The 26,796-nt window shown below is 37.2% G+C and overlaps 1 protein-coding gene across 1 annotated transcript in view; it reads right to left on the bottom strand.

Moving 5' to 3' along the window:
- Nucleotides 1-26,796, bottom strand: part of CHM (CHM Rab escort protein) — a 214,523-nt gene that overhangs the window by 9,793 nt on the left and 177,934 nt on the right. Inside the window, exons 13-14 of the mRNA XM_036740069.1 lie at nt 14,140-14,241; nt 7,627-7,787 (exon numbers count right to left, since the gene is read on the bottom strand). Coding sequence (XP_036595964.1) covers nt 7,627-7,787; nt 14,140-14,241 — 263 coding nt within the window. The remainder of the gene's footprint in view (nt 1-7,626; nt 7,788-14,139; nt 14,242-26,796) is intronic.

Genomic DNA, 26,796 nt, shown 5'->3' with positions numbered 1-26,796 from the left:
GACAATGTGGAGAGAGAGAGAGAAGAGAAGATGGCTGGGTCAAAGACTTGGGGTACACCAAGATCTAGGGGGCACAATACGGATGACAATACAGTAAAGAAAACTGAGGAATGACACATACAAAAATATTACTAGCAGCTCTTTTTGTGGTGGCAAAGAACTGGAAATTGAGGGGATGCCCATCAATTGGGGAATGGCTGAACAAGTTGTGGTATATGAACGTAATGGAATACTATTGTGCTATAAAGAAATGATGAGCAAGTGGACTTCGGGAAAACCTGGAAAGACTTACATGAACTGATGCTGAGTGAAGTGAGCAGAACCAGGAGAACATTGCACACAGCAGCAGCAACACTGTATGATGATTAACTATGATAGACTTAGCTCTTCTCAGCAATACAATGATCCGAGACAATTCCAAAAGACTTGTGATGGAAAATGCTATCGATATCCAGAGAGAGAACTGTGGAGTCTGAATGCAGATCAAAGCATACTATTTTCACTTCTTTTTCCTGTTTTTTCTTTCTCATGGTTTTTTCCTTTTGTTCTGATTCTTCTTTCACAACATGACTAAGTGAATAACCTATATTAGATTGCTTGCTGTCTTGCAGAGGGAAGTGAGGGCAAGAGAAAAATTTGGAACTCAAAATTTTACAAAACTGAATTCTGAAAATTATCTTTACACGTAATTGGAAAAAAATAAAATACTAATACTTAAAAAAAACCCCAAAACCTGAGAAGTGGTCAAAGAGACAACAAAGAAAGAGCAGCATCACTAAAGCCCAGAAGAGAAGATATCCAGGAAAAGAGGGTAGTTAATACTATTTAATATTGCAATGAGGTAAAGAAATATGAGGACTATGAAAAAAATATGAGATTTGACAATTAAGATATCATTTGTAACTTTCAACAGAACAACTTCTATTGAGGGATGAGTTCAGAAACCAAATGGCATAGAGTTTAGGAGAGTGTGAAAAAAGAGGAAGTAAAAGCAGCAAGTTTCTCAGAGTTTGAGGAAAGGGGAGATGAGAATGGACAGCTTGAAGGGAAGGAGGGTCGAGTGGGGGTGTTTTAAGGATAGGGGAGAGTTGTGCACATTGGTAGGTATCAGGGAAAGAGGCAGTAGATAGGGAGAAACTGAAAATCTGAGGTAGTGGATAATTTTGGAGGTGATCTGCTGCAAAAGATAGGACAGGATGGAATCAGTACATATTTTGGAGTTGGATTTAGTAAGGAGAAGGATCATCTCTTCATCACAGCCTAGAGTAAAGGAGGAGAGAATGGAGGCTGATGGTAAGAGGCTAATGAAAAGTAACTCTCAGCCAATATTAGGTGAGGTCCTATTTTTCTACACTGGTAAAATTAAGCATATTAATTGCAAAACCTCTACTCACATTCCCCCCTGATGTTTCATTCTGCTGGGAAAGTGGATCTAGGTTCTCAAAGGTTTTGCCAAACATTTATAAACGTTTGTTGAATGAATGAACCAATGCATGCTCAGGCTCTGGTAGGCCTTTACAGGTTTGGGAGGCTTAGAGACCAAGCCTGCAAACCAACCTTGTTAGGTTGACAGAAGATCCTTCTCTGAGGGTTGGCCACCAGGGGAGCAAGTATTTCAGCAACAGGGACTAAATAAAGGCTGGCAGAGAAAATGCCCCCACCAGGGAATATAAGGGCCTGGGAAGTATCTAGAAAACATGCTTGGGCTTTGACACATTCTACACAGGGCAAGTTCAAGTACTAGTCACCAGAGCTTTTGCAAATATACTTCATTTTGTCAGCAGAAACCAAGAAAGTATTTAAGATTTACCCATGATAATACACTGGAATTAGATCTCATTTTATCTGCAAGTACCCATTTATTCATTGGTTTTTATAAATATTGTTTAAAATGTTAAGTTCTTCCCTACCAAGTGATATGAAGCTAAAACCTAAATAACAGTTTAAAATCAATTATGTTTTAATAGCACATAATAATTAGTACCAATAATTGCAATATTTTCTACTGTGATAATATTTCGTTCTTACGATTTATCCTCTTAGAAAGCCAATTACCTCACTGTAAAAATCCACTATTATCCTTTAATTATAATCTCCTAGTACTACAGTGTAGGTCATGCTAATACTACTGTAAGCCCCAGTTCTAAATGCTTTGCAGTTTGGTTTCAAGTGGCATTAGGAGTAAAAGAAGTGAAACCACTAGTAACTGGCACACTGACTAGCTGGAAATATTTTTGAACACTAAAACCAAAAGCCTTTGAGTATGCAGTAACCTGGAAATGCACAATGTTTCCATCTTCCATGTAGTCTACTCGGTCTCCTGGGAGCATGGAGAGACCTTGAGGATGGATGAGAAGAAAAAAGAAAATGGGAGAGAAAGCCCAGGGCCTACAGTATGAAGGCCAACTACTACTGACTTAACTCAACAAATATTTATCAAACATCTATTGTGTAATGAACTGTTTTTGCCACTAAGAGAACAAATGTGGAAAAGAAAAAAAATTCCAATATCTGTACTCAAGGAGTTTGAATCTAGTTCGGGGGAGAAGACATTTACAAGAACGATGTATAAGAATGATCCAGACAAAGTGTTATAAGGAAATTTTAGAAGGAAGGGGAGGATCAAGGAAGGCTTTGTGGAGGAGGTGGTGGCTGATGTGGGCTTGTATATATGTGGACAGGCAGAGGTCCAAAAGGAGGACGTGCTATAGGCATGCACGATGGTCTGTGAAAATAGACCAACTGAGATAAGAGGAGAAAAACCAGGATAAGAACAGGAAGGAAATGGTAGTCAATGTGGCAGGAACATAGAGGGAATGAAAGTAAATCTGAAAGGGCCAAAATGGAGTGACATCATAGAGAGTCTTAAATGCCAAGTGAAGGAGTTTGTCTTTTGTCATAGATAATGTTATCTTGGTGGGGTTCATTCATGAGGAATGATATAGTTAGACCCATGTATTAGGAAGACTGTTTTGGCTACTGAGTGACAGATGAATGGAAGTGGGGAAAAACTAGAGGCATGGACACCAGCTATAAAACTATTACAGGTAGAGATGTTCCAAGGCAGGGGTTCTTAATCTGGGCTTTGTGAGCCTGTTTTTTTAAAAATATGGGGAGAACCATATTTCAATATAATTGGTTTCCTTTATAATCCTTTGTCTTTATGTGTTTAAAAATATGACTTCATAAGATTCCAAAGAGGTCCAGGACACAAACAAGGCTAAGACTGCCAAAGAGGTCCAGGACACAAACAAGGCTAAGAACCCCTGTCATACTTACATGAACTGATGCAAAGTGAAGTAAGCAGAACCAGGAGAACATTGTACACAGTAACTAACAACCATACTGTAAGATGATCAACTGTGAATGACCTAGCCATACAAAGGATTCATGAGGAAAAATCCTATCCGCCTCCAGAGAAAGAACTGATAGAGTCTGAATGAATATAGACCATACTATTTTTCATTTTCTTTCTTTTTTTTGGTTCAAGTTTTCTTTCACAAATTAAGTAATATGGAAATTTGTTTTACATGACTGCACATGAATAATCTCTATCAGATTGCTTACTGTCTCAGGGAGGGGTGTGAGAAGGCAGGGAGGGAGAGAATTTGGAACTCAAATTTTAAAAAAATGCTAAAATTGTTTTTACATGTAAGTAGGGAAAAATAAAATATTATTTTTTAAAAAGAATTCCTATCATAGAGGCATCTGAAAATGGTACAGGAACTTAGGGAGAGAAGGAGGGATTGGATATATAGATCTGAGAATCATTTGCATAGAGGTAATAATTTAAACCAGAGATGTCAAGCAGCCCAGGGGCTGCATGAGGCCCATTATACTCCTGAGTGTGGCCTGAACCACACTAAAATGTAACTGGAAAATTTGTAATAAAATAAATAAAAAATATGATAAAATATATAAAAATTAATATGTGGTTTTCTAAGTCAGTATGTAGCCCATAGGGATCCTTATATATGGTTTAGTGTCTCTTGTTTCTATCTGAGTTTGACACCACTGATTTAAAATCATGGGAGTGGATTATGTTGCCAAGGGCTAGATTGCAGCTAGAGAAGAGGGCTGAGAATAGACCCTTGGGGGGACATCCACACTTAGAAACCAGGACAAAAAAGATGAATTAGAAAAGAAGATGAATTGTACATCCTCAGGTCAAAGACAAAAAGACAGTTTCCATACATACCCAAATATTTCTAGGAGCATATTTCTTTTTTTTTAATTTATTTATTTAATTATATTTAATATATTTAGTTTTCAGCACTGATTTTCACAAGAGTTTGAATTACAAATTTTCTCCCCATTTCTACCCTCCCGTCCCCTCCAAGATGGCATATATTCTGGTTGCCCCATTCCCCAGTCCGCCCTCCCTTCTGTCACCCCACTCCCATCACCTTTTCCCTTACTTTCTTGTAGGGCCCATCAATTACAGACTGGATGAACAAACTGTGGTATATGAATGTAATGAAACATTATTAAACCATTAAGAAATTAGAAATATGAGGAATCCAAACTTGTGAACTGATGGAAGAAACCACTAGAATAATATACTCAATGACTATAATAATGTAAATGAAAACAGCATTATTAGATAGCTAAATTCAGAGAAAATGTGATGACCAATCTCAGTAATGGAGAGGAGACCATGAAAAATCCCCCCTCCTTTTGGTAGAGAGGTGAAGGAACTGCAGTTGCAGCACATCAAACACAGCTACTACGTGAACTATAGTGATGAGGAGAATATCAGTAAAAAAAAAAGTGGTGTAAAGAACTTTAAAAAAGAAAGGACAAGAAATGGATAGGGATTGAGAGTGGACAGTCACATAGGAGAAGACTGAGGAAAGAATCCTGAAGTGGAGGAAGGACAGGGTATCCAGAAGTAGGTGGGAACCAGGGTTAAAGGCTACAGAAAGGTCAAGGACATTGAGGTTAGAGCGGTGGCCGCTAGAAGTGGCAATTAAGTCACTGGGGATAATGGATAAGTGGACAAAGGATAGAAACGAAAAGCTCTTAAAAGATGAATCACAAACTCTGAAAAGCCATATGAAATCTTGTTGTAAATGACTAATAAGAGAAATGGAATCAAAATAATGGAAGTGTAACCTTATACCCAACAAACTAGCAAAGATGGCAATAGTCAATGCTGGAGGGTTGGGGGGAAGACAGACATATGAATTGGTAGGACTGCAAAGTGGTCTAAGTATTCAGAAAAACAGTTTGGATTATACTAAGAAACTTATATTTTCACAACAAATTATCTGGAGGTCCCACTGAAAGGTAGAAAGATCACATATGCATTGAAATATTTATAGCAACATTTTTTGTGGCAGGCAAGAACTGAGAATCGAGCAGGATGGTCAAAGAAATTGTAATACACACATGTAATGGAACATTACTGTGCTGTAAGAAATACTGACTATTAGGAATTCAGAGAAGCATGAGGTAATACAAAATGAAATATACACAATGACTTCAGCAACGTGAATGGAAAGAACAACAAAGCAACCTAAACTGAATGGCTGGTCCCAAAGAAGAGACTAAGGGCGTGTGCAATACTGCTGAACCTGGCTGATGTGTTGGTTAGCTTCGCTGAACTCTGTTTTTCCCTATTTTTCAATTATTTCTTATTGGGGATGGTTCTCTGAGAGAGGGAAGGGTGACTCATGGGGAAAAGCAGGTGAAAGTAAAAACTAACTTCAGAAGAAGCAGTTTTAGTACAGGGGTGGGGATGAAGCTACATGGCAAGGGGTTGACTTAAGGATCGAGTGGGTGGTAAGGAAGCAGCCAGTGTTAAAAACACTCTCTCTTGGCAGAGAGATGGAAGAAACATGAAAGAGAGAGTTTAAGGGAACAGCGGTATCAAGTGAGGAGTTTTAAGGCAGAGGCAAAGGAACCAGGAAGGAGACACCAAATACCAGGGAGAGGGTAGGATGAATGGAAAAAGTCCCAGAGAAGATGGGAGGAGATGGGATCTAGGGCATAAGTGGAGGGGTAAGCCTTAGCAAAGAATGCAACCTTGTCTTCTGAGATTGTAGGGAAGGAGGAAAGAACAGTTGAAGGCAGAAAGGTTTTGAGATATGATGGAAGGAAGATTTTGGAGCTCACAATGGATAGACTTAATCTCAATGAAATTAGGAGGAAAAGTCATCTTCTGAGAGAAATGGGAGCTTTGGGGTTAGAAGCTGAAGGCTGGAGAGGAGACAAAAATGTTTAGAACAGCTGCTATGAGAGGGGGACAGAGAGTAAGAAAAGAATGAAAGAAAAGAATGAAACAGTGGTGAGGGCTCATCTGAGATCATACTGACCTAGTCAGCATTGTCTTGTGCTTGGCATATGGGTAGTAAGAGGGAAGAAAATAGATGTGGGAGATGACTGAGGTTTGAGGATTGCTAAAGTGTGAAAGGCAAATGACAAAACAGTAAAGAAGTCAAGAGTGGAAGAAAGTAAGTGTTTTGTTGAAATGGCTCTGAAGGCAAGGCAGTGAAATTAGAACAGGTGTGAAGGACTAACTCCCAGGAGGAGAAGGGATGGATCACGGAAGCAAATGGTCTAATGTTAGTGAAAGTCTGAAGGAGTGAGGTGTATGAGGAAGGGAAGAACAGGAGACTTCGATCAAAGAGGAGAGTTAAGGTGTTTATGATGCTGGTGATTGTGAGGCGTACAAAGTGAGAGGTAACTGGGAATGCGGTGGGGAGCTGTGGAGATGAAGTAATTCAGAGGCCAGAGTGCTGGAAAGGCCAATTGTATGTAGTATAGTCACCAGAAACCACAGGAGGCATCAGGGGAGAGAGATACAGCAGTGAAGTCAATATCATCACAAAAATGGGCAAATGAGGCTCCCCTGTGAGGTTCAGACCACTTGGGAGGATGAGCCTGCAATCTACAACCTTGGAACAGAACTACCTCCCTAATACTCATTTGTTAAAAAAAAGAAAAAGAAAAGGAGAAAAGAAATGTGCCCAACACAAATAACATGGTGTGGTTTCTCTTTCTCTCTCTGTCTCCCAATTAAATATGCAGTAGCATTAATGGGAATCTTTTAGAATCTGTGGTAATTCTTCCTAAAATTGTTTATGACATTGTGAAAAGAGGTTTCCCAACAATACCACCATCCAAGTTCTAGCACTGTGGTGCCTGGGTTATTGACTTCTGGGATACCAGCCTAAGTTGAAACATTCATGAAATCTTGATTATTGTGGGAGGAAAAATTTAAAAAAATTTTAAAAACATGTTTTGTAAATTATAATTTTTTCTGGACTGAAATGCATTAAAAACATTTTAAAATTGCATTTTTCTATGCCTGGCTGGTCACAATTTCTTGAGGTACTTCAGACAATCAGTCAACAATATGTGAATAATTCAAAAGGACCCACTAGTAGCCTGGTGGGTTGAATGAGAAGCACAAGCATTTGTCTACCTTCAGGTATTCCTTCGCCACCCTCAAGGAAGCTCAGGGCCTGACTCTGGCATTTAAGGTACTTTAAAAAGTTGACTTCGCTGTTCTCAGAAACACAGAGAGTCTTAAGACATAGGGCAAGATATTAAGGTGCAAGATTTCATTAAAAAGAAACCAGAAAAATCTGAGACAGCAGATACACAGAGCGATCGCCTTACCTGTTGGACAGCATTCTTATTTCCCAGAACACAGTCTGGTCCAGAGCAGACATACACATTTGAAGGTAGGTCATTATAGGAGTCTCTGCTGATGCCTGAAGAATCTCTCATGTTGAAATAGAGGGCCCATAGGAGATTTGGCTTTTCTAGTTCTTCATTTTCTAAAAGCAAGACAAGATGTCTATGTATTCACATGCTAAAGAAACAAAAGATCAACACATGTGATTTACCAGAGGACTACAGGAGCACAGACCATACAGTTTCAACCCTTCATTTTACATATAGCAGTAAGATGGTGCAGAGGATAAGACTGCTGGGCCTGGAGTCAGGAAGACCTCAGTTGACTCTGAGCAAGTCACTTAACCTCTGGCTGACTCATCTGGAAACTGAGTGCAATAGTAACACCTAACTCGCAGGGTTGCTATTTATGAGGAGCAAATGAGATAATATTTGTAAAGTGCTTAGCACAGTGAGTGGTACATAATAGGTGCTTATTCCCTCTTCTCCTTCCTCCCCTCCCCCATCTTACAGGTGAGAAAACCAAGACCCATAAAGGTTAAATGATTTACCCAAGGTCACACAGCACTAAGTGGCAGAGAAAATATTCTAACCTAGATCTCCTGATTTGAAGTCCAGGTTCTTTCCACTATGCAGGAGGGAGCCAATTGTTAAATCATCAGCTTAATGTAACTGAAAATAATTATTGCTAGAGGTCATTTCATAAATACACACATATTTATACATACATCTGTGTGTATATGTGTAGGTACAAATACGCTATTTTTTCTAAGCACCTACAACTTAAGATAGAAGCAAGTGAACAATTACCTCATTACCAACTTGATTATGCTTAATTCTAGATGGTCTAACAGTCTGTCACTCAGCCAACAAGCATTTACTAAAAATCTATTAAGTGCCAGGCACTGGGCTAAGTGTTACAGGGCCACAAGGAAAGTCAAACAACAGTGTCCACTCTCAAGGGACTCATAGTCTAAAAAGAGAGACAACATGCAAACAACTCTGTACAAACAACACACACACACACACACACACACACACACACACACACACACACACGCACGCACGCACACGATAAACTGGAGAAAATCTCAGAGGGCAGACACTGGGAAAGACTTGCAAAAGGTAGGATTTTAGCTGAGCCTTGAAGGAATCCAGGAGACTGATTTGAAGAGGGAGAGAATTCCGGGGTAGATGGGACAGCCAGTAAAAAGACAGAGTTGGGAGATAAGGATCTTCTTTGAGGAAGAGCCAAGAGGCCAGAGTCACCAGACTGGAGAGTACTTGGTAGAGAGAAGATTGGAAAGGTAGAAAAGGGCCAAATAACAAAGAGTTTTAAAAGCCAAACAATTCAGTTATAAAGTGCTCCTTAAAGAAATAAAGAACTTAAGTAAAAATGATGATATCACCGAAGTTAATTTATGCTTTATATTTTTTTATGCTAACCAAAGTTAATTTATGCTACACCAATTGAATTACCAAGGGGATACCTTATAGAACTTGATAAAATAATAACAAAATTCATTTGGGAAACAAAAGATGTGAAATATCAAAAGAAATGTTGAAAAGACGTAGGCAAGAAGGGAAAATAATACTTTCAGATCTCAAACTAGATCATAAAGCAGTGATCATCAAAACCATCTGGTATTGGTTAAAAAATAAAGAAGTACATCAATGGAATATACCAGAGTAGGGAGAATCAGAACCAATGGAACTCAGTAATCTAGAGTTTAATAAAGTAGAAAACAAATCAACTAGGATAAAAACTGCTGGGAAATCTGGCGAGCAATTGGGCAGATGTTAGGCTTAGAACAACACCTTACACCAATCAATCAGGAAACAATACACTCTAAATGTATACACAACTTTAGTATTAACAATCATTCTATTAAAAAATTAGAAGAGAATCAGATATATACCTCTCACAGCTACAGTTAAGAGATATATTCTTAACCAAACAAGGAATAGAGGCAATTACAAAACATAAAATAGGGTAACTTTGATTATATGAAATTGAAAAGCCTCTACACAGACAAAATTAACGCACCTACAAAAAGAAGGGAAATGTTCAAATAGGAAAAAGTCTTTGTAACAAAACAAAAAAATTTTTTGGAGGGAGGAAAGCAGGGCAATTGGAGTTAAGTGACTTGCCCAAGGTCACACAGTTAGTAAGTGTGTCAAGTGTCTGTACTGGCAAATGGGCTCTTAGCACTTAATTCAACTAAGTGTCCTTGAAGAGTTTGGCTTTTATTTCCTTGATTAAATTAGGAGTCCTTGATGACCTCCTCTCAAGGGAAAGCCTAGTTTACATGGGTTTGAGTGACATTTGTGACATCAGAGGCTTTTAGACCACGTGGGTTTAAGTCTCGCATTTTTTGTTGACGATTTTAGGTCATGTGGGTGAGTCGCAATGTGTGACTCACCCTTGACCCTGAAAAAGATATAAAACCAGAGGTTGGCTTTCTCTTTTTCGGAGCTCTGACCAGCAGCAGGAGTATTGCGTGACTCTGGGCCAGCCCAAGCTCCTGGCTGAACTCAGATGTTGGTAACTATGAATTGTATTTGGTCTGTCTGTTGACGTTTGTAATTTGTTTGTGTTTGCTCTGAAGTCCAGGGTGCTGGGTTTTTCCCCTGAACTAAGTGAATGATATGTGTATGCTGGATTGCTTTCCTTAGTAAAACAGATCAAAAGAACTTGGGCTTGCGGCATTCTGTGTGCTGGTTGTTGTTGGTTTTACACAGCCACAGTAGCTGCTAGCCAGATTGTTGAAACAGTGTCTGAGGCCAGATTTGAACTCAGGTCTTCCTGACTCCAGGGCCGGTGCTCTACTCACTGCACCACCTAGCTGCCCCTATCAAATGTTTTTTGATGAGAGTGTTACATCCAAGATATATAAACAATTTATACACACATGCATATTAATAAAAGCAATTTCTCCAACAGATATATGGTCAAAGGATATGAATAAGCAGTTCTCCAAAGTATTCACAACCATATGAAAAAATGCTCCAAATCACTAACAATAAGAGAAATGCAAATCAAATGCTGAGGTGCCATATAACACCATGCACACTGGCAAAAATGCCAAAAATGGCAACAGTTAATTATGAAGAGTTGTGGAATAATAGGTAAATGAAATACATTGTCGGGAGAGCTGTGAATTGGTGCAACCATTTTGGAAAGCAATTTGGAGTTAGGCCAATAAAATGACTAAAATGTCCATACTTTTTTATGTAGATTCCATTACTGAGTTTATACTCCAAGGAAGAAACTGAGAAGAAAGTCCCCCATATATGCCCACATATTTCTAGCAGGACTTTTTGTGATAGCAAAGACATGAAAACAAAGTAGATGCCCACTAACTGGGAAACGGCTTAACGAATTGTGGTACATGAATGTAACAGAATATTATTGTGCTGTGAGAAATGATGAAAGTTACGATTACAGAGAATTGTGCAAAGATCCCTATGAACTGATGAAGACTGAAGTAAGCAGAGCCAAGAAAATAATATACACAACAACTACAACAATGTACATGGAAAGAGCAACACACCAAAAAGTTAAAAGCCAATTTAACAATTATTTTAAGAAATTGCCAGGGGCAACTGCTGAGGTAGCTAGGTAGTACGGTGGATACAGCACCAGCCCTGGAGTCAGAAGGGCCTGACTTCAGAGTTAACCTGACACTATTAGCTGTGTGACCCTGGGCATGTCACTTAACCCCAAGTGCCTCAAAAAAAGTTTAAAAATAAAGAAATTGCCACAGCCATCCCAACCTTCTGAAACCACTACCCTGATCAGTCAGTAACCATCAACATAGAGGCAAGACCCTGTATCAGAAAAAAGATTAAGATTTGCTGAAGGCATAGATGATAGTTAGCATTTTTTTTAGCAATAAAGTATTTTTTAATTTTAGACCTAATATTATTGCACACTTAATAGACTATAGCATGGTGTAAACATAACCTTAAATGCACTGGGAAACCAAAAAATGCGTGTGACTTGTCTTATTGCGACATTTGCTTTATTGCAGTGATGTCTAGATGGCTAGTAAACGTCTGAGGCTGGATTTGAAATCAGGTCCATGACTCTATCCACTGTGCTACCTAACTGTCCATGGATGTGTAAGAGATAGTGTGACCCATGAATGAATGTGAGAGATATTGTAGAGGTAGAATTAACAAGATTTGGCAACTGGCTGGAACAGAAAGAAGGAGGAAATTCTGAAATTATGAACCTGAATAACAGAGAGAATGGTGAAACCCTGAACAGAAATGGGGAACTTTTGAAGATGGCTATGTTGGGGGTGGGATAGGGTATGTGGAGTCAGGAGAGAGAATGACTCCCATTTTGGACACTCTGAATTTGAAATACCTACAGGACATCTAAAAGGAGATATCCAGGAGGTAGTCAGAGATGCACCAGCAGCATTCAGAAGAGATGTTACAGCAGGATATATAAAAATGGGAGCCATCTGCATACACCAAATCAACCAGGCTGGATAGCAAGGGTGACCTTACAGGTATTTTTATGGCAAGTGATCAAGTAATTATTATTCTTTTTTTTTTCTTGCAGGGGGGAATGCAGGGCAATTGGGGTTAAGTGACTTGCCCAAGGTCACACAGCCAGTAAGTGTGTCAAGCGTCTGAGGCCAGATTTGAACTCAGGTCCTCCTGACTCCAGGGCTGGTGCTCTACTCACTGTACCACCTAGCTGCTGCAGTAATTATTATCCTTAAGAGGAGGTTATTGTTTTCTACAAAAAATACATGATCTGGCAATGTGACAATGCTGACGTAACACATGCACTTCTAAAATCCTGCAGCTTGAAACAAAAAGTAAATATGAGTTAGAAAAAAAATCTGTTCCTTTAGCATCTATTTTGAAATAATAATTTCAGAGTTTTTGCAAAAAAATTTATAGCAAATAATTTTTAAAATACAGATTAAATTCATCAATCTGTGAAAACAGGGTTCTCTCTGCAGAGAGCAATGCATTTTAATGCATTAAAAGTTCTTCCTTAGAAAGTTCCTTCTTCCTCATTTAGGCAGGAAAATGAATCGAGTCCTCTTCTCCAGGTGACTTTGCCTCTTTGACCTGCCATGGCCCAGTGCTCACTTTATCTGGTGATTCATTTTCAAGAACTCCAACAGTATTTGTTCTGACATTTTAATTAAAATACGACCACTACCTCATCCTGATGATAAAAAGGCCCATGTGTCAGTGAAAACTAGCTTTTCAGTGCCTCGGTGCACCTGAGGACCCTTCTGATCTCAGAGTTCTTACTAAAGAATTTCAGTCGGGTTCTAAACAATACATCATTTCAAAATGAGATCACTTTAAACATTAAGATAAATGCTTTTTTTTTTTAAATGGCTAGAAGATGTTAAGCAATGAACGTGCATTTGCTCCCCAAGCTGATTTTTACAAATAACTACAAAATGTATTTTTCTATAAAAGGATCCTTAAATGGTAGCTTCAGGGGAAGTGTGCTCATTCGATGTGGGTACTGGCTATAGTAGCAAACCTCACTGCAATGAGCATGCAAGAAAAAGAATGAGCAAAACCTCAGGTATCATGGGCAAAGTTTGGAGTTTATGTAAGCAAATTATGGATTTGATTAAAGCCAAAGGCTGAAAATATAACTCTGTATTTGAATTAGAATAATATTTTAATAAAATTAATCGTAAATTCATAATCAACAGTTGTAATAGCTATCACAAACATTTATGAAGCTTAAATATGGAGAAAAATTTGATATTTAGTAAAAACCAAGTCAAATAGCAACTCACGGTGAAATATACTTTCAGATTGGAGAACGTTAAGTAGTACAAAATGAAGTGAGCTAGTCACATTATCGTTAACATTTGAGAATGAAGCAATTTGTATTCTCTTACGTAAATCTGTAAACCCATCTCTGCTCCTCTGCATTGAGACCCAAAAAACAACGCATGTGGTGAGAGGGTAAGAGAGTGAGACACAGGCCGTGCGGACAGACACTACCAACCAAAGGAAATAAAGAACTGGCAATCAATCTGAGGAAACCAGATTCAAATGTGGACCCCTAGAAGGGAAATCACCATGCACTGGATGGAAATGGGGATTCAAAGGGCCATTTCTGTCTCTGAACATAAAAAATAAACACTCAATTTGCTTGAGTTGCCCTCTTGTGGCCAAACCTCGATAATGCAAAGATGATTTTTTTTCCTGTATGAGTTTTCAATAGGATTGTTACATTAAAAAAAAAGAAAACGTCCAACTGACACACACTGTGAGGCCCTAGATGATTAGAAAGGACGGCTATCGATTTCATCTGTTGCACTAACAATGAGTATTTTTTTTTATGTTCACTCAATGGATAAGAGCCCCATCTCAGCCATTTCAAATACAGTGCTTGTGAAATGTGGCACATTGCATTTCAGGAGTCAACTAAAAGGAAAATTCAGATACAAAGTTAAACTATCTTTCTATCAAGAACGGCCAGAATATTCTTACCCAACTCTGCCTCAGCATACGGTGTGAACAATTTCTGCACGACTGACTCTAAATCTTCTCTTGCTGTTGTTTTTGAGGAGGGACAAGTCAAATGGACAAGATCTGTTCAAATGCAGGAAGAAAGGGAATGAAGAGAAACAATGAGGTTAGTATATTTTGTTTCCCTGCTTGTATACCTCAAAAGTGCAGCAGTCGGGTTTTCTCTGACACAGGGATACAAGCACTTAACTACTCCAAGCCTGGGTTTAGCAATGGGATCCCTTATATTCAGTGAACAAGTTTATTTTTTCAAAGAAGATTTCGGAATTCAACATTACAATAAAGCATTACCGTTTCAGACCCCATTAACTTAGAATTTGCTAGATTTATTATATTATATACTACTTTTGAAAAAGTGATTTTGTTTTACTATATAAACTATAGAAGAGACTAATTAAGATTTTAATTATTTAGAACAAATTTTTCAAGTATTCTAGAAAAACCCAAGTATACATGAACTGAAAACATGCTAATAACGAATCATGGATTTATTAAATTATATCCACGATGACTTCTATTTAATAATATATTCTGTTGGCTTAGTTTGAAAAACTTGATAACAAACATGTATGAGTTAAAAGTAGTCTGTAATCCAGAGTATTCACCAGACAAAACTCTCCTCTTCAATGATTTCGAATGAATGAGGTTTTACTCGGAATTGGTTTTTATGAAATCTGAAGCCTTGACTTTAAAGCTTGAGTTTTTCAGGCTAAAGAACATCACATATTTAAAGAAGACGCTTCTTGGCAAAGTACAATATTGTACAAGAAAGAGAAAGCGTCCAAGATTCAATTCAACAAGTTCATTAAGTATCTGTTATGGCAAAGAGATGCTGGAGATGCAAAGACAAAAAAGAAACAGTGTCGAAAATATCATAGCGAGGAGATCCCTAGATGTAGGAAAGGGTTTGAGGTGACAGCAAGATGGCGGCAGAAGAGAGATCCTCCAGTCTAGCTGCACGTCAATACCAATTCCACCAGTATTACGTGGAGGATGGTCTGTTTTTGTGGCACCCTCGGCAGCCATATCTTCATTCTTGTCCAGTTATTTCAATCTACTGAGGAGAATTCCTTTCACTGCCCAAATGAATTTCCAATTTTGTAATGGAAATCAATGTGAGAAAAGAGGGAGGGTTTTAACAATTCGTTTCACAAATAATTTAGCTGGAAAGTATTTTTAATGGCAGAGATACTCAATATTTATGCTCATTACACTTAGTTTCCATAGCTCTTTATCTTTGTGCCCATTGGTGCAAAAGTCCCAAATCCAAAGTCTCTGTGAAGACCCGTGTTACTCAAATACAATTTGTCATGCTTATTAAATACTGTGGTGACTCCTAGCCTAAGTTTTGGAACATGCTAGGAAAATTATTAGTTATCTCAAAGGTCACCCCAACAATTGTCACATTTAATTTAATTTTATTTCACTGAAATAAAAATATGCTTGACAACTTTTTTATGGGGGAGAAAGGGAACAAAGCTCAAGATCAATGAGGGTCTTACACGTCTAAAGAATAAGTTAATTGTTGGCATATTATAATTTCACTATACTAGTTTATCTCTCCATTTTGTGTAAGTACTCAACCACTTGGTAACATGTGCCTTCACCTTAAAAAAAAGTCTACATTTCTTCATACAGTAAATTTTTTTGTGGTGATGATAGGGGGTGGGATCCAACCAAAAAATACCTAGGAGATATTTTAAGATCAATCAATAAGCATTTAGTAATATTCTATGAGCCAGGCACAGTCCTAGGCACTGAGGATGTAAAGACAAAATCCCAAATGTCTGTGCCTCTCAAAAGTTTTGTTTCCATTAGGGAAAAACAACATGCCCACATATAAGCACAGACAAAATCATCACCAAGTAAATATAAGGGATTTTTTTTTTGTAGAGGATGAAGAGCTGGAGATCAGAAAGTGCCTCCTTTATGGGGGATAACACTTTAGGTGCCCTCTGAAGGAAACTGGGACTTCGAAGAAATAGAAGTGATGAAGGAGTGCATTTCAGACGCTGGGGACAGCCAAGGCAAAGGCAGAGAGACTGGAAATGAAATGGCATGTATGAGAAAAAGCAAGTAGGCCAGTGGGACAGCACTAGAGAGAGCAGCAAGGGGAGTATGTGTAATAAGAGGAAACACCAAGTCTTTTGCTGCACTCTCAATTTTCCAGTTCCTTCCTATCCAATTAAACCTTACTGTATTATTAAAAGTCTACCCATTCATGGGAAATTCAGAGGATTAACATGAATTCACACGAGTATTTTAATAACTTGAAGAAAATGTATTTTTGAAAAATCTCCTACAGGCTATAATATTAGCTCTATTAAACAGGATCTCTCTCTCTCTCTCTTTCACTCCTTCACTCCCTCCCTCTCCTCTTTCTCTCTCCCCTCCATGTCTTTTTCTCTCCTCTATTTCTATCTCTCCCTCTCTCTCCTCATATCTTTTTCCTCCTCCATTTCTCTCTATCTCTCCCTTTCTCTCTCTCCTCCATCTTTTTTCTCTCTTCTATTTCTCTCTATCTCTCCCTCCCCCCTTTCTCTCCCTCTCTCTCTACTCTCTGTTTTTTCTCTCCTTTCCATCTCTCTTTCTCTGTTTCCTTCCTCTCCTCCATATATATTATATAAACATACACATGATTTATATAGTTCCATAGTCCTATCCACACACAGAAATAGAGTAGTTTCATCTTCCATTTGAAGCTGGATATGTGGACTCATTTTTTCCTTCTTTTAAACCTGTGACAATCTCGTTTTCTTGTTGCCTAAGTCGCCTCCTTGACTCCTTCTCATCTTTTTCTCTAGTTCTCCCTGAATGACAGCTGGCCTGAAGCTGCATTCTTCTTTCATTCCCAATATTTCTCTAATGGTTGCTTAGGCTCCCTCCCTGCTAAGAGGCTGGCTGCCCAGGCCAGCTTTGTGCCTCTGCCCACACCACAGCAGGTGCTCCTTGGCCATGGATAAAACCATGGCTTAACCAAAGATTTCCATAATGCCTGGCAATAATCTCCTGTATCTCATTGAACACGTTAGCATCAACACTCAATTACTCAAGCTGCATCTCCAGGGGCTAGAAAATACACACTAACAGAAAATCCTTGAAATAATTTCTATTTGCTGTGATAATATAGTCATAGTCATATTCAGACACACGGATATCACCAGAAGAGATTTCTGGGCCACCAAAGTAAATAGCCTACTTATTTAAACCCAGGCTCCCTTTGGGTTCTAATATGCTATTTTTTACAATAGCATGATTGTCTCTATACCTCTTCAAAAATAATTTCTTCCCGTAAATTCATTTCAAATCCAGCAAGGACTTATCCAAGGCTGAACAAAACATGCTTCAGAGGCTACGCCTTCCCACTCGCTCAAACATCCCCTTCTTTTTGGCCCAGGCTTTTTGTTCTTCCCCATTGTACCTAACATTTACTTTGCTCAATAAAGGCTTTTCCCTAATGATGACATTTCATTAGTATCAGTAATGACAATTACTACCATATGAATCCGTAGAATCAGTAACTATGGAAACCTTTCTCCTGGGCCTCACATGAGAGTATAAAAGGCTTGAGGGTCCATTAAAAAACCCAAGGTCTTTTGGACATGTTGTTCCTTCTACCTCATCTGCTAACTTTTGTTCAAAGGTTTAATGGATTCGAAAATTACAAAATGAGTTTCCTGTTAGTGGTCTTTTGTCTCCAATAGTGCTAGTGTACCTACCCACGGTGGGTATGTATAGGCAACAGAGAAATGCTGAAAGGGAAAAGCCTTAATTCACAGGGTGCACAAGTGATACTTGAAGCCGCATAAGGACCAGGGAGCCAACAACATTCAGACAAGTGACAGTGATGAAAACATCAAAAATCTTCAAGGTAGAAGCTATTCAACACGAAACTGAGGGCAAAAGCAGTGCGTTAACTCTCTAACAACAGATTTGGAACGCTTTTGGCCCATGTCATTAAGTTATTTTCCTATTCAAAGTCTTAACACAGTCAGAGTGTTTCTGCTTAAAATGAAGAGTTAACAAATAAATGGATGATTTAAAACTACTTTGAGAGGCATTGAAAACTTCCTTAAAGATAAGTCTTTCGATGATGAAATATCTCAAATGGACAATTTCAATACAAATGGAAATAGAAACAGAAATTTCTGCAAATACTGTGAATTCTGGAAAAGTCAGGGAATCTCTTTTTCAAGCTTCTAACACTACTTGCTACTAGAACAACATAGATACGAACAGACCAGCCTTTCTCGAAGACAGTGAAAATACCTGTTTATGTGCTAGACGAATAGATTCTACTTTCTAACTCAGGGCAATTTTACTCAGTAAAACAGAACATGCTTACCAAAGAATGGATATGCCTAGCAATTTCTTTATGAATTACTGACTTGCACGGCACAAGTCTGGATATATGCAAGAGCTATATCCTTGCTACTGCTAAGAGACAAAGAATGGCATTTGAAGCAGGTACATTGTAACATTCAAGCACACAGTGGGCACTGCTGGCTTCTCTGAAGAAAACAATGGAACATTCAAGTCAGCTTGTAGATTCCCTAAAGAATTTAGAAGGCAATACAAAAAGTCAACTTAAGAACATAAGCTCGAGTATTTACTTTAGAAGATCAATTCTCTGCTTTATAACAGTATTAAGAATAAAGGAATTCATTTAGAAAATCAGGCAAAGGTCAACAAAATCCAAAAAGGCTGAAAAGCCAATTGCCATAATTCCCTAACCGTACATTTATGAAGTATGCAGAGCATTTTCTTAGGTCAGACAACATGATAATCCAGGGATCTGATTTTGTTATTCGATTTAAAACACAGTGATTTTGAGAGCTGCAAGTACTCCTGCCAACCACGATCCCAGCCCCTCTGAGACCTGGAGGAAAGAGAACCTGTGATAATATAATATGAAATTTTGATAATATGAAATTTGAGACGGACGAATATAAACTGACAAATGTAAACTTTAAGACCTGTATTTAAAAAAAAAACAACTTCATAAGTATAGGTAAGGCATGTCTAGACAGCTGTTTCTCTAAAAAAGAATCAGGAATTTAAGAAGACTGCAAGCTCAAATTGACAGTGTAATATGGCAGCCAAGAAAATCGATGTGATCTTAAGAAAGAAAAGGTCTAAAATCTCAAGGGAAGGAAATAATGGAAAAAATAGCAAAGTAGCATGATTAGATTTGCCAGATCTCAAACTACATTATAAAGCAGTAATCATCCAAACTATTTTTTTAAATGAAAGAATGAGTCAGTGAAACAGATCAGACAAGTAAGACTTGGAAATAAAAGAACAATCAGAAAGTCAGGCCACACACTGAGATCTAAAGACTGGGGATAAAGATAGGCAAAAATAGTCCCTGCCCTCAAGGGGCTCACAGTCTAAAGGTAGAAACAACATGGGAATAACTAGGTATATACCCAAAGATCTATAGTGGAAATAAGAGGTTACCCCCTAAGGGGAGGCATTCGCAGGTAGGGAGAGAGAAAGGCTTCCGGCAGAAGGTAGGCATTGAGTTGAGACTTGGAAGAAGGCAGGGAGACTCAGAGGCAGAGATAAAGAGAGAGAGATGGCAGGCTGGGCATGGAGGGCACCCTGTGCAAAGGCATGGAGCACTGTGTGAAGGGGACAGCAAGGAGGCCAGAGGGCCAGAAAGTCAAGTGTGCAACGGAATAAAGTGTAAGCAGAATGGGACTGAGGAAACAAGCCAAGTTGTAAGGAGCTTGAAACGCCTAGGAATCAAGAAAAATATTTTAAAAAGGTAAATAGTGTGAACAATTGGAAAGGATTACACAAAGATGGAGTATTTACATTCTAAAGGTGGAGAAAAAAACAATTGTCCCCTCTGAACTCAAATGTCATCAAAGGTCACAGAGGGACTTAAATAAGACAAAGGGCCTGGTAGTGGGTTTTGTTAAGTTTTGACAGTCTTAAGAAGAAAAGAAAGGGAAAAAGGAATAAAATGGGAAGGAAAGAAAGGAATTTATTATTTCACATAATTGGAGTGTGCAAAGAGAAAACTAAAAAGAAGAAGGAGTGAGGCCAGTGGACATCCCTTGAAACTCACTTTCATCTGAACTAGTCAAAAAAGGTTGGAACACATATATACACAGGAAGAGTTTAGTGGAGAAATACATTAAACTCAACAGGAAAACAAGAGGGAAGTGGCAGTGTGGAGAAGGGTGAAGAAGAAAGAAAGCAGACTCAGGGACAGGTGAAGCATAAGCAAAAAAAAACTCTAGCCTCAGAGGGCAGATCACAAAGACGATTTAAAAAGAAAGCAAGAGTAATAATATGTGATTGTGTCTGGGCAAAAGAAAGAGAAGTGGGGCAGGGGGTTGGAAATAGATGGTATCAAGCACAGATCAGTAGTGCTGTGCACATATTTCTTCTGACTTATTATCCTCTCTTTTTTTGTAAAGAGGGGGAGCAGGGGACAAAGAGGAGAGTAAGTATAAGAATAGAATGGAGAATTAGAATTAATAATCATAACTGTTTACATGAATAAGATGAACTCACCCATAAAGGAGGACAGCAGAATGGATAAGAAAACAGAATCAAACTAGATAAGTTGTTCATCCAAAAACATACTTGAAACATAAAGATTCAAGAAGAGTTCTAAAACAGGGCTGGAGCAAAATCGATTAGGTTTCAGCCAAATTTTAAAAAGCAGAGGTAGCAATCATTATCTCAGATAACAAGGAAAAATAAAAAATGGACTTGATGAAAAGAGAAAGGATGCTTAAAGGAACCACAAACAATAAATTAGTATTAGTACATACTATATATGCACCAAATGGAATAGCATCTAAATACTTAAAAGAAAAGTTTAACAAGTTGTAGGGAGAAATTGAGAGTCAAACTATAATGTTGGGAAACCTCAAATCTACCTTTGAGATCTAGTCAAATCTAACAGGAAGGAAGGAAGGAAGGAAGGAAGGAAGGAAGGAAGGAAGGAAGGAAGGAATGAGGAAAGAAAGGAAAAAAGGAAGAAAGGAAGGAAGGAAGAAAGGAAGAAAGAAAAAGAAAGAAAGAAAGAAAGAAAGAAAGAAAGAAAGAAAGAAAGAAAGAAAGAAAGAAAGAAAGAAAGAAAGAAGAAAGAAAGAAGGAAAGGAAAGGAAACTTAAAGATCTGAAAAGAATTTTTGAAAATCTGGTAATCACTGAATGGGAATAGAAAGCACATATTTCTCAACTGTGTAATGCACCTTTATAAAAAGTAACAATATATTTGGGTACAAACTCAAAATCACAAGTGGAAAGGCAGTAATATTAAGCATATGCTTTATTGACCATGGTGCAAAAAATAAAAAATTACATTCAGTAAACTGTACTTGAAGAAAGGATTAAAATGGAAGACTAAATAATCCTAAAAGAATTGGTAGCTCAAAGAACAAATCCTAGAAAAAAATAGATAATTTTATTTTTTAAAATGGTAATAATGTGACAGCATGCTAAAATTTGTGGGATACAACCAAAGTAATCCTTGGGTGAAATTTTCTGTCCCTAAACCTGTAGTTCTTAACGTTTTTTTTTTTCTGTCATGGACTGCTAAGACAATTTGACAAAGCCTATGGATATCTTCTCAAAAGAATTTTTTTCATTGCATATTACAAAATATATAGACTAAGAATATCAATTATATTGAAAGATACCTATCAAAATCTTAAAAAAATACATTACAGACCCCTGTTAAGAAACCATGCTCTAAACCCTTTCATCAGCCAGAGAGAAAAAAAAAACAGATCAATGAATTGGGCATGCCACTAAAAATACTAAAAAAAAATTAAAAACTTACAAGTTAAAAATTCCAAATGGATAACAGAAATTCTGAAAAACAAAGAGAAGATTAATAAAACTGAAATTAAAAATCCCCACTGAATTAGGAAATAAAACTAAGAGCTGATTTTTTAAAAAATAAATTGATAAAGCATTAGTTAATCTGATTTTTTAAAGAAGAAAATTAAATTACCAACAGAAAAAATGAAAAATGAGAATTCACAAGAAATGAAGAATAAAAGAAATTATCAGAAACTATTTTTCCCAACTATATGTCAACAGCAAACAACAACTGAAATGAAATGGATTAATATATTAAATAATATAAAATGTTTTAATTGAAAGAATGAACAGAATTTAAATGACTCAATCTCAAGAAAAGAAACCGAACAAGCCATAAATGAAATCCCAAAGGAAAAAAAAAATCTGGGACCAGATGGCTTTACAAGTGAATCCTATCAAATATTCAAATAATAACTTATTCCAATATTGCATAAACTACAAAAATGAAAAGAGAAGGGCTCCTACCAAATTCTTTCTAAGATACAATATGGAGAAAGAAAATAAATCCACAAAAACCATCAGCATTTCAGTACATTACCAATAAAAGGAAGAAAAATTCCATTTTAAAATATTTGTAAAATATTTGGGGGTCTATGTATAAAGACACACATGAAAATTATATGAACACAATCACAAAACACTTTATGAAAAGAAATAAGGACATAAATAATTGGAGAAGTATTAACTGCTCCTAGATAAGCTGAGCCAACATAATAAAAATCATCATACTTCTTAAATTAACTTATTTTTGCTTATTCAGTGCCATAACAAACCACCAAAAAATTACTTCAGAGAGCTAGGAAAAAATAAAAACATAATTTATCTGGAGGAACAAAAGGTGAAGAAAACTACAGACTGAAATCCCTAATGAATATAAATGCAAAAAATTTAAATACAAGCAAAGAGGCTTAAACAATCTATATAAAAAAATTACATACTCTGCTGAGGATGGATTTGTACCAGGAATGCAATAGTACTTCAATATTAGGAAAACTATAAATGTAACAGACATGGATTAATAATGAGAACCTCAGCAATCATATTATTATATCAAGAGATGCAGAAAAAGCTTTTGACAAAATATAACATCCATTTCTGTTAAAACATAAAAAAACTAGAAAACAGAGAAATACATGGACTTTTTCCATAACATGGTAAATAGCATCTATTTAAAATCAAGAGCCAGAATCATAAGTAAAGGGGATAAACGATAGGTCTTTCCAATAAAAACAAGGTAAAGGAAGGATGTTCATAGTGCTAGAAATGCTAGCTATAACAATAAGAAAAAGAAATCAAGGGAAAATAGGCAAAGAGGGGGAAAAAAATCACTTTTTTGCAAATATACTGGTCTATATACAAAACTCTAACTCTAATCCTAACTGAGGTATTCTTAACCTGAGGCCCATGAACTTGTTCTTTTTAGGATTTTGATAAGCGTATTTCAATGTAATTAGGTTGCTTTGTAATCATAAGGATCATAATTTCTACATTTAAAAACATTATTCTGAGAATGGATCCATAAGCTTCACAAGACTGCCAAAGGGGTCCATTACACACACACACGCGAAAGATTAAGAACTCCTGCCCTAAGTTAACTAAAAAAAATTAATTGAAATAATTAATAAATTCAGCAAAGTTGCAGAAAATAAATCCACAAAACCATCAGCATTTCAGTACAATACCAATAAAAGGAAGACAAATTCCATTTTAAAATATTTGTAAAATATTTGGGGGGTCTATGTATAAAGATACACATGAAGATTATATGAATACAATCACAAAACACTTTATGAAAAGAAATAAGGACATAAACAATTGGAGAAATATTAACTGCTCCTTATCTAGATAAGCTGAGCCAACATAATAAAAATCATCATACCACTTCAATTAACTTATTTTTGCTTATTCAGTGTCATAACAAACCACCAAAAAATTACTTCAGAGAGTTAAGAAAAATAAAAACAAAATTTATCTAGAGGAACAAAAGGTGAAGAATCTCAAGACAAAGCCTGAATAAAATCGGGAAGGCGGCCCAGTGGTACTAAATCTCAAATTATACTCTAAAAAAGGACTCATCAAAATTATGTGATACTAGTTGGAAAATAGAGAAGTCAATCAGTGAAACAATCTACTGAAGCAAATGAATGCAGTAGCTTAGTGTTAGATTAGCTTCTGGAAAGAACTCACTATTGGACAAAAACTAGAAAGCAGCCTAGCAGAAATTAGGTTTTGACCAATGCCTCCTGCCATGGATGTATGGTATATACAGGCACATGACTTAGATAAAAGATCACATCATAAACAAATTAGAGGACCAAGGAAGAAACTTTCTGGATTCATGAATAGGGGAAGGGCCCATGACCAAATAAAGGAATAGAGAGGACTTCAGAAGGCAAAATGGACAAATCAATGCAGTTAAAATGAAAAGGGAAAGTTACCTGAGACAAAATCTTTGCAGAAAGTTGCTCTGATAAAGGCCTCTTTCCAAGATACAGAAAAAAACCTGTTTTCCAATTGTTATGGCTACTAATGGCCACCCTCATGATGGTTAGAACTGAACAGGCTGACTTAGCTGTACTGTGAGTTCGTTTTAGGGAAGACCCCAGCAGGGCGTCGGAGAGGTTTTGGGATGGTGAGGCTCCATGTTGTGATATTCTGTATTGAATGTTTTGGGCTCCTTGCTGTTATGATGAAGTGGACTGACTGGCTGTGGGAGCTGACCATTTGGTTATGGGATATGGCTCTCTGGTGTCTGAATAAATGGTTATTTCTTCTACCTTCTATGTGGAGAGTCTCATATACTTTGCGATACAGAACTACAAAGGCATTTTGACAATTATCATCTACACTGTTATTATTGCCTAACTGTTTCATTTGGTCAATAGATATGGACAGGTAGTTTTTAAAAAATCCTAAACACACAAAAAAGAGCATCTCTAGAGACACGACGGAACACAAAGACAATAAGATATGAAATCATTAATCTCCATTTCATATTGATATATGTATATATATATATATATGTGTAAATATACATACACACACATACACACATTCTACATGCTATTTTCAAAACTATCCTATTTGCCTTTACTTTGGAACTTTTTTCAGTTCTCTTCTGTGCATTTTTAAAAATGTTACAAGAGCCCTCTTTTGATATCACTATTGTTAACTCCTCCACTTACAGTCAGCTTTCCAGGCTAAGTTATTCTTGGTTTAAGACACTGTCCTTTGGAATACTGTAACACAAGATCCACTCTTGTTTATAGTAGAAGGTGCCAGGTCTTCACGGATCCTGATTGTGGTTCTCTGGTACTTGAATTGCTTCTTTCTAGATGTTTGCAGGATTTTTCCTTTGATGTGGGAGCTCTGCACTTTGGCTATGACATTCTTCAGAATTTTCCTTTTGGAATTCTTTTCAGGAGGTGATCAGTACTTTCTATCTTTACTTTGTCCTCTGGTTCTATTAGATGTAGGCAGTTTCCATTTATGATTTGTTAAAATATGGTATCAGGAATTATTTTTTAATCATGGTTTTCAGGGAGACTGATGAGACTTAAATGACTTGTCTTGATCTCTCTTCTAGGTCAGTTGTTTTTGACATCAGACATCTTAAATTTTCTTCTATTTTTTTTCAATCTTTTGATTTTCTTGTAAAATTTCTTGCAGCCTCCTGAAGACTTCTGTTTCTAGTTTCTGGTTTTCAGGCGCTCATTTTTTGGGTTAGGTTTGCCAATTTCTCTTATCTTTCCCATTCAAGAAATTTTATTTCATTTTTTAAACCTCTTGACTCATTTCTTCAAAGTATTCTACATGAATATTTGTAGAATATCTATTTTTTCTTTTGAAAGTCTACTTGCAAATATAATCACATTATTCTATCCTTTTTTGTAGCTGGTTGCTGTTTTCTTTGACTTACTCCTCTTTCCAGCTTTAGTTCCTGAGCTGGGACTTGTATCAGGGTCAGGCTCCATCTCCTGTTGCATTTTTGAGTGGGGGGTTGGCCCCGCTTTGTCTTATCCAGGGGTTCCCTGAGATTCCGTGTCGTTATCCACCTCCTGAAGTTAGATTCCCTGTATCTTCAGGGTCCCTACTGGCTTCTCAGAACCCCTGGTGATGGGCTGTCCCGGTTTGAACTCTGTAGTATGTTGCTGGAGGATTTCATAGTGGGCAGCAAAGCTGGTCACTGGTCTGTATTTGCTTACTACTGTTCCCAGAGCCTTGCAAACTACATATGCCTCATGTTAGGTGAGTACCAAAGCTTGTTTTGCTTGAAGGTGCTCTTCTTTCTTATTGCCCATGGACTTCTGGCTCATTTTTGTGCAGTTCTCAGTTAGAAAAAGTCACTTACTATAGATTCTCATTAAGCTTCTTGGTCATTATTTGGTTTAGTGAGAAACTCTGGGTTTTGCTGAAGTAGGTATGTATGACCTTGGCAGTTTGCTTTCCATTCACGTTGCGACCTTGGCAGGAAGTGAACAGGAAATTTCAAAGGAAGAAATCTAAGGTGTCAATAGTCACATGAGAAAATGGTTTAAATCACTAATTAAAGAAAAGCCAATTAAAGCAACTCTAAAGTGGAAGAGAAGAATAACCACTTATATAACATCTACTATGTGCCAGGCCCAGGGCTAAGTACTTTACAAATTTCATCTCATTTGATCCTCACAACAATGCTGAGAAGTAGAGGCCATTATAATTAGCATTTTATAGTTGAGGAAATGTAGGTAAAGTGACTTGCCCAGGGTCACCCAGCTAGTAAGTTCTA

The sequence above is a fragment of the Trichosurus vulpecula genome, chromosome X (assembly GCF_011100635.1).
Source record: "Trichosurus vulpecula isolate mTriVul1 chromosome X, mTriVul1.pri, whole genome shotgun sequence".
In the NCBI taxonomy this organism is placed as follows: domain Eukaryota; kingdom Metazoa; phylum Chordata; class Mammalia; order Diprotodontia; family Phalangeridae; genus Trichosurus; species Trichosurus vulpecula.
The sequence above is the reverse complement of the archived record's forward strand: the minus strand, read 5'-3'. Positions and strand labels throughout refer to the sequence as shown.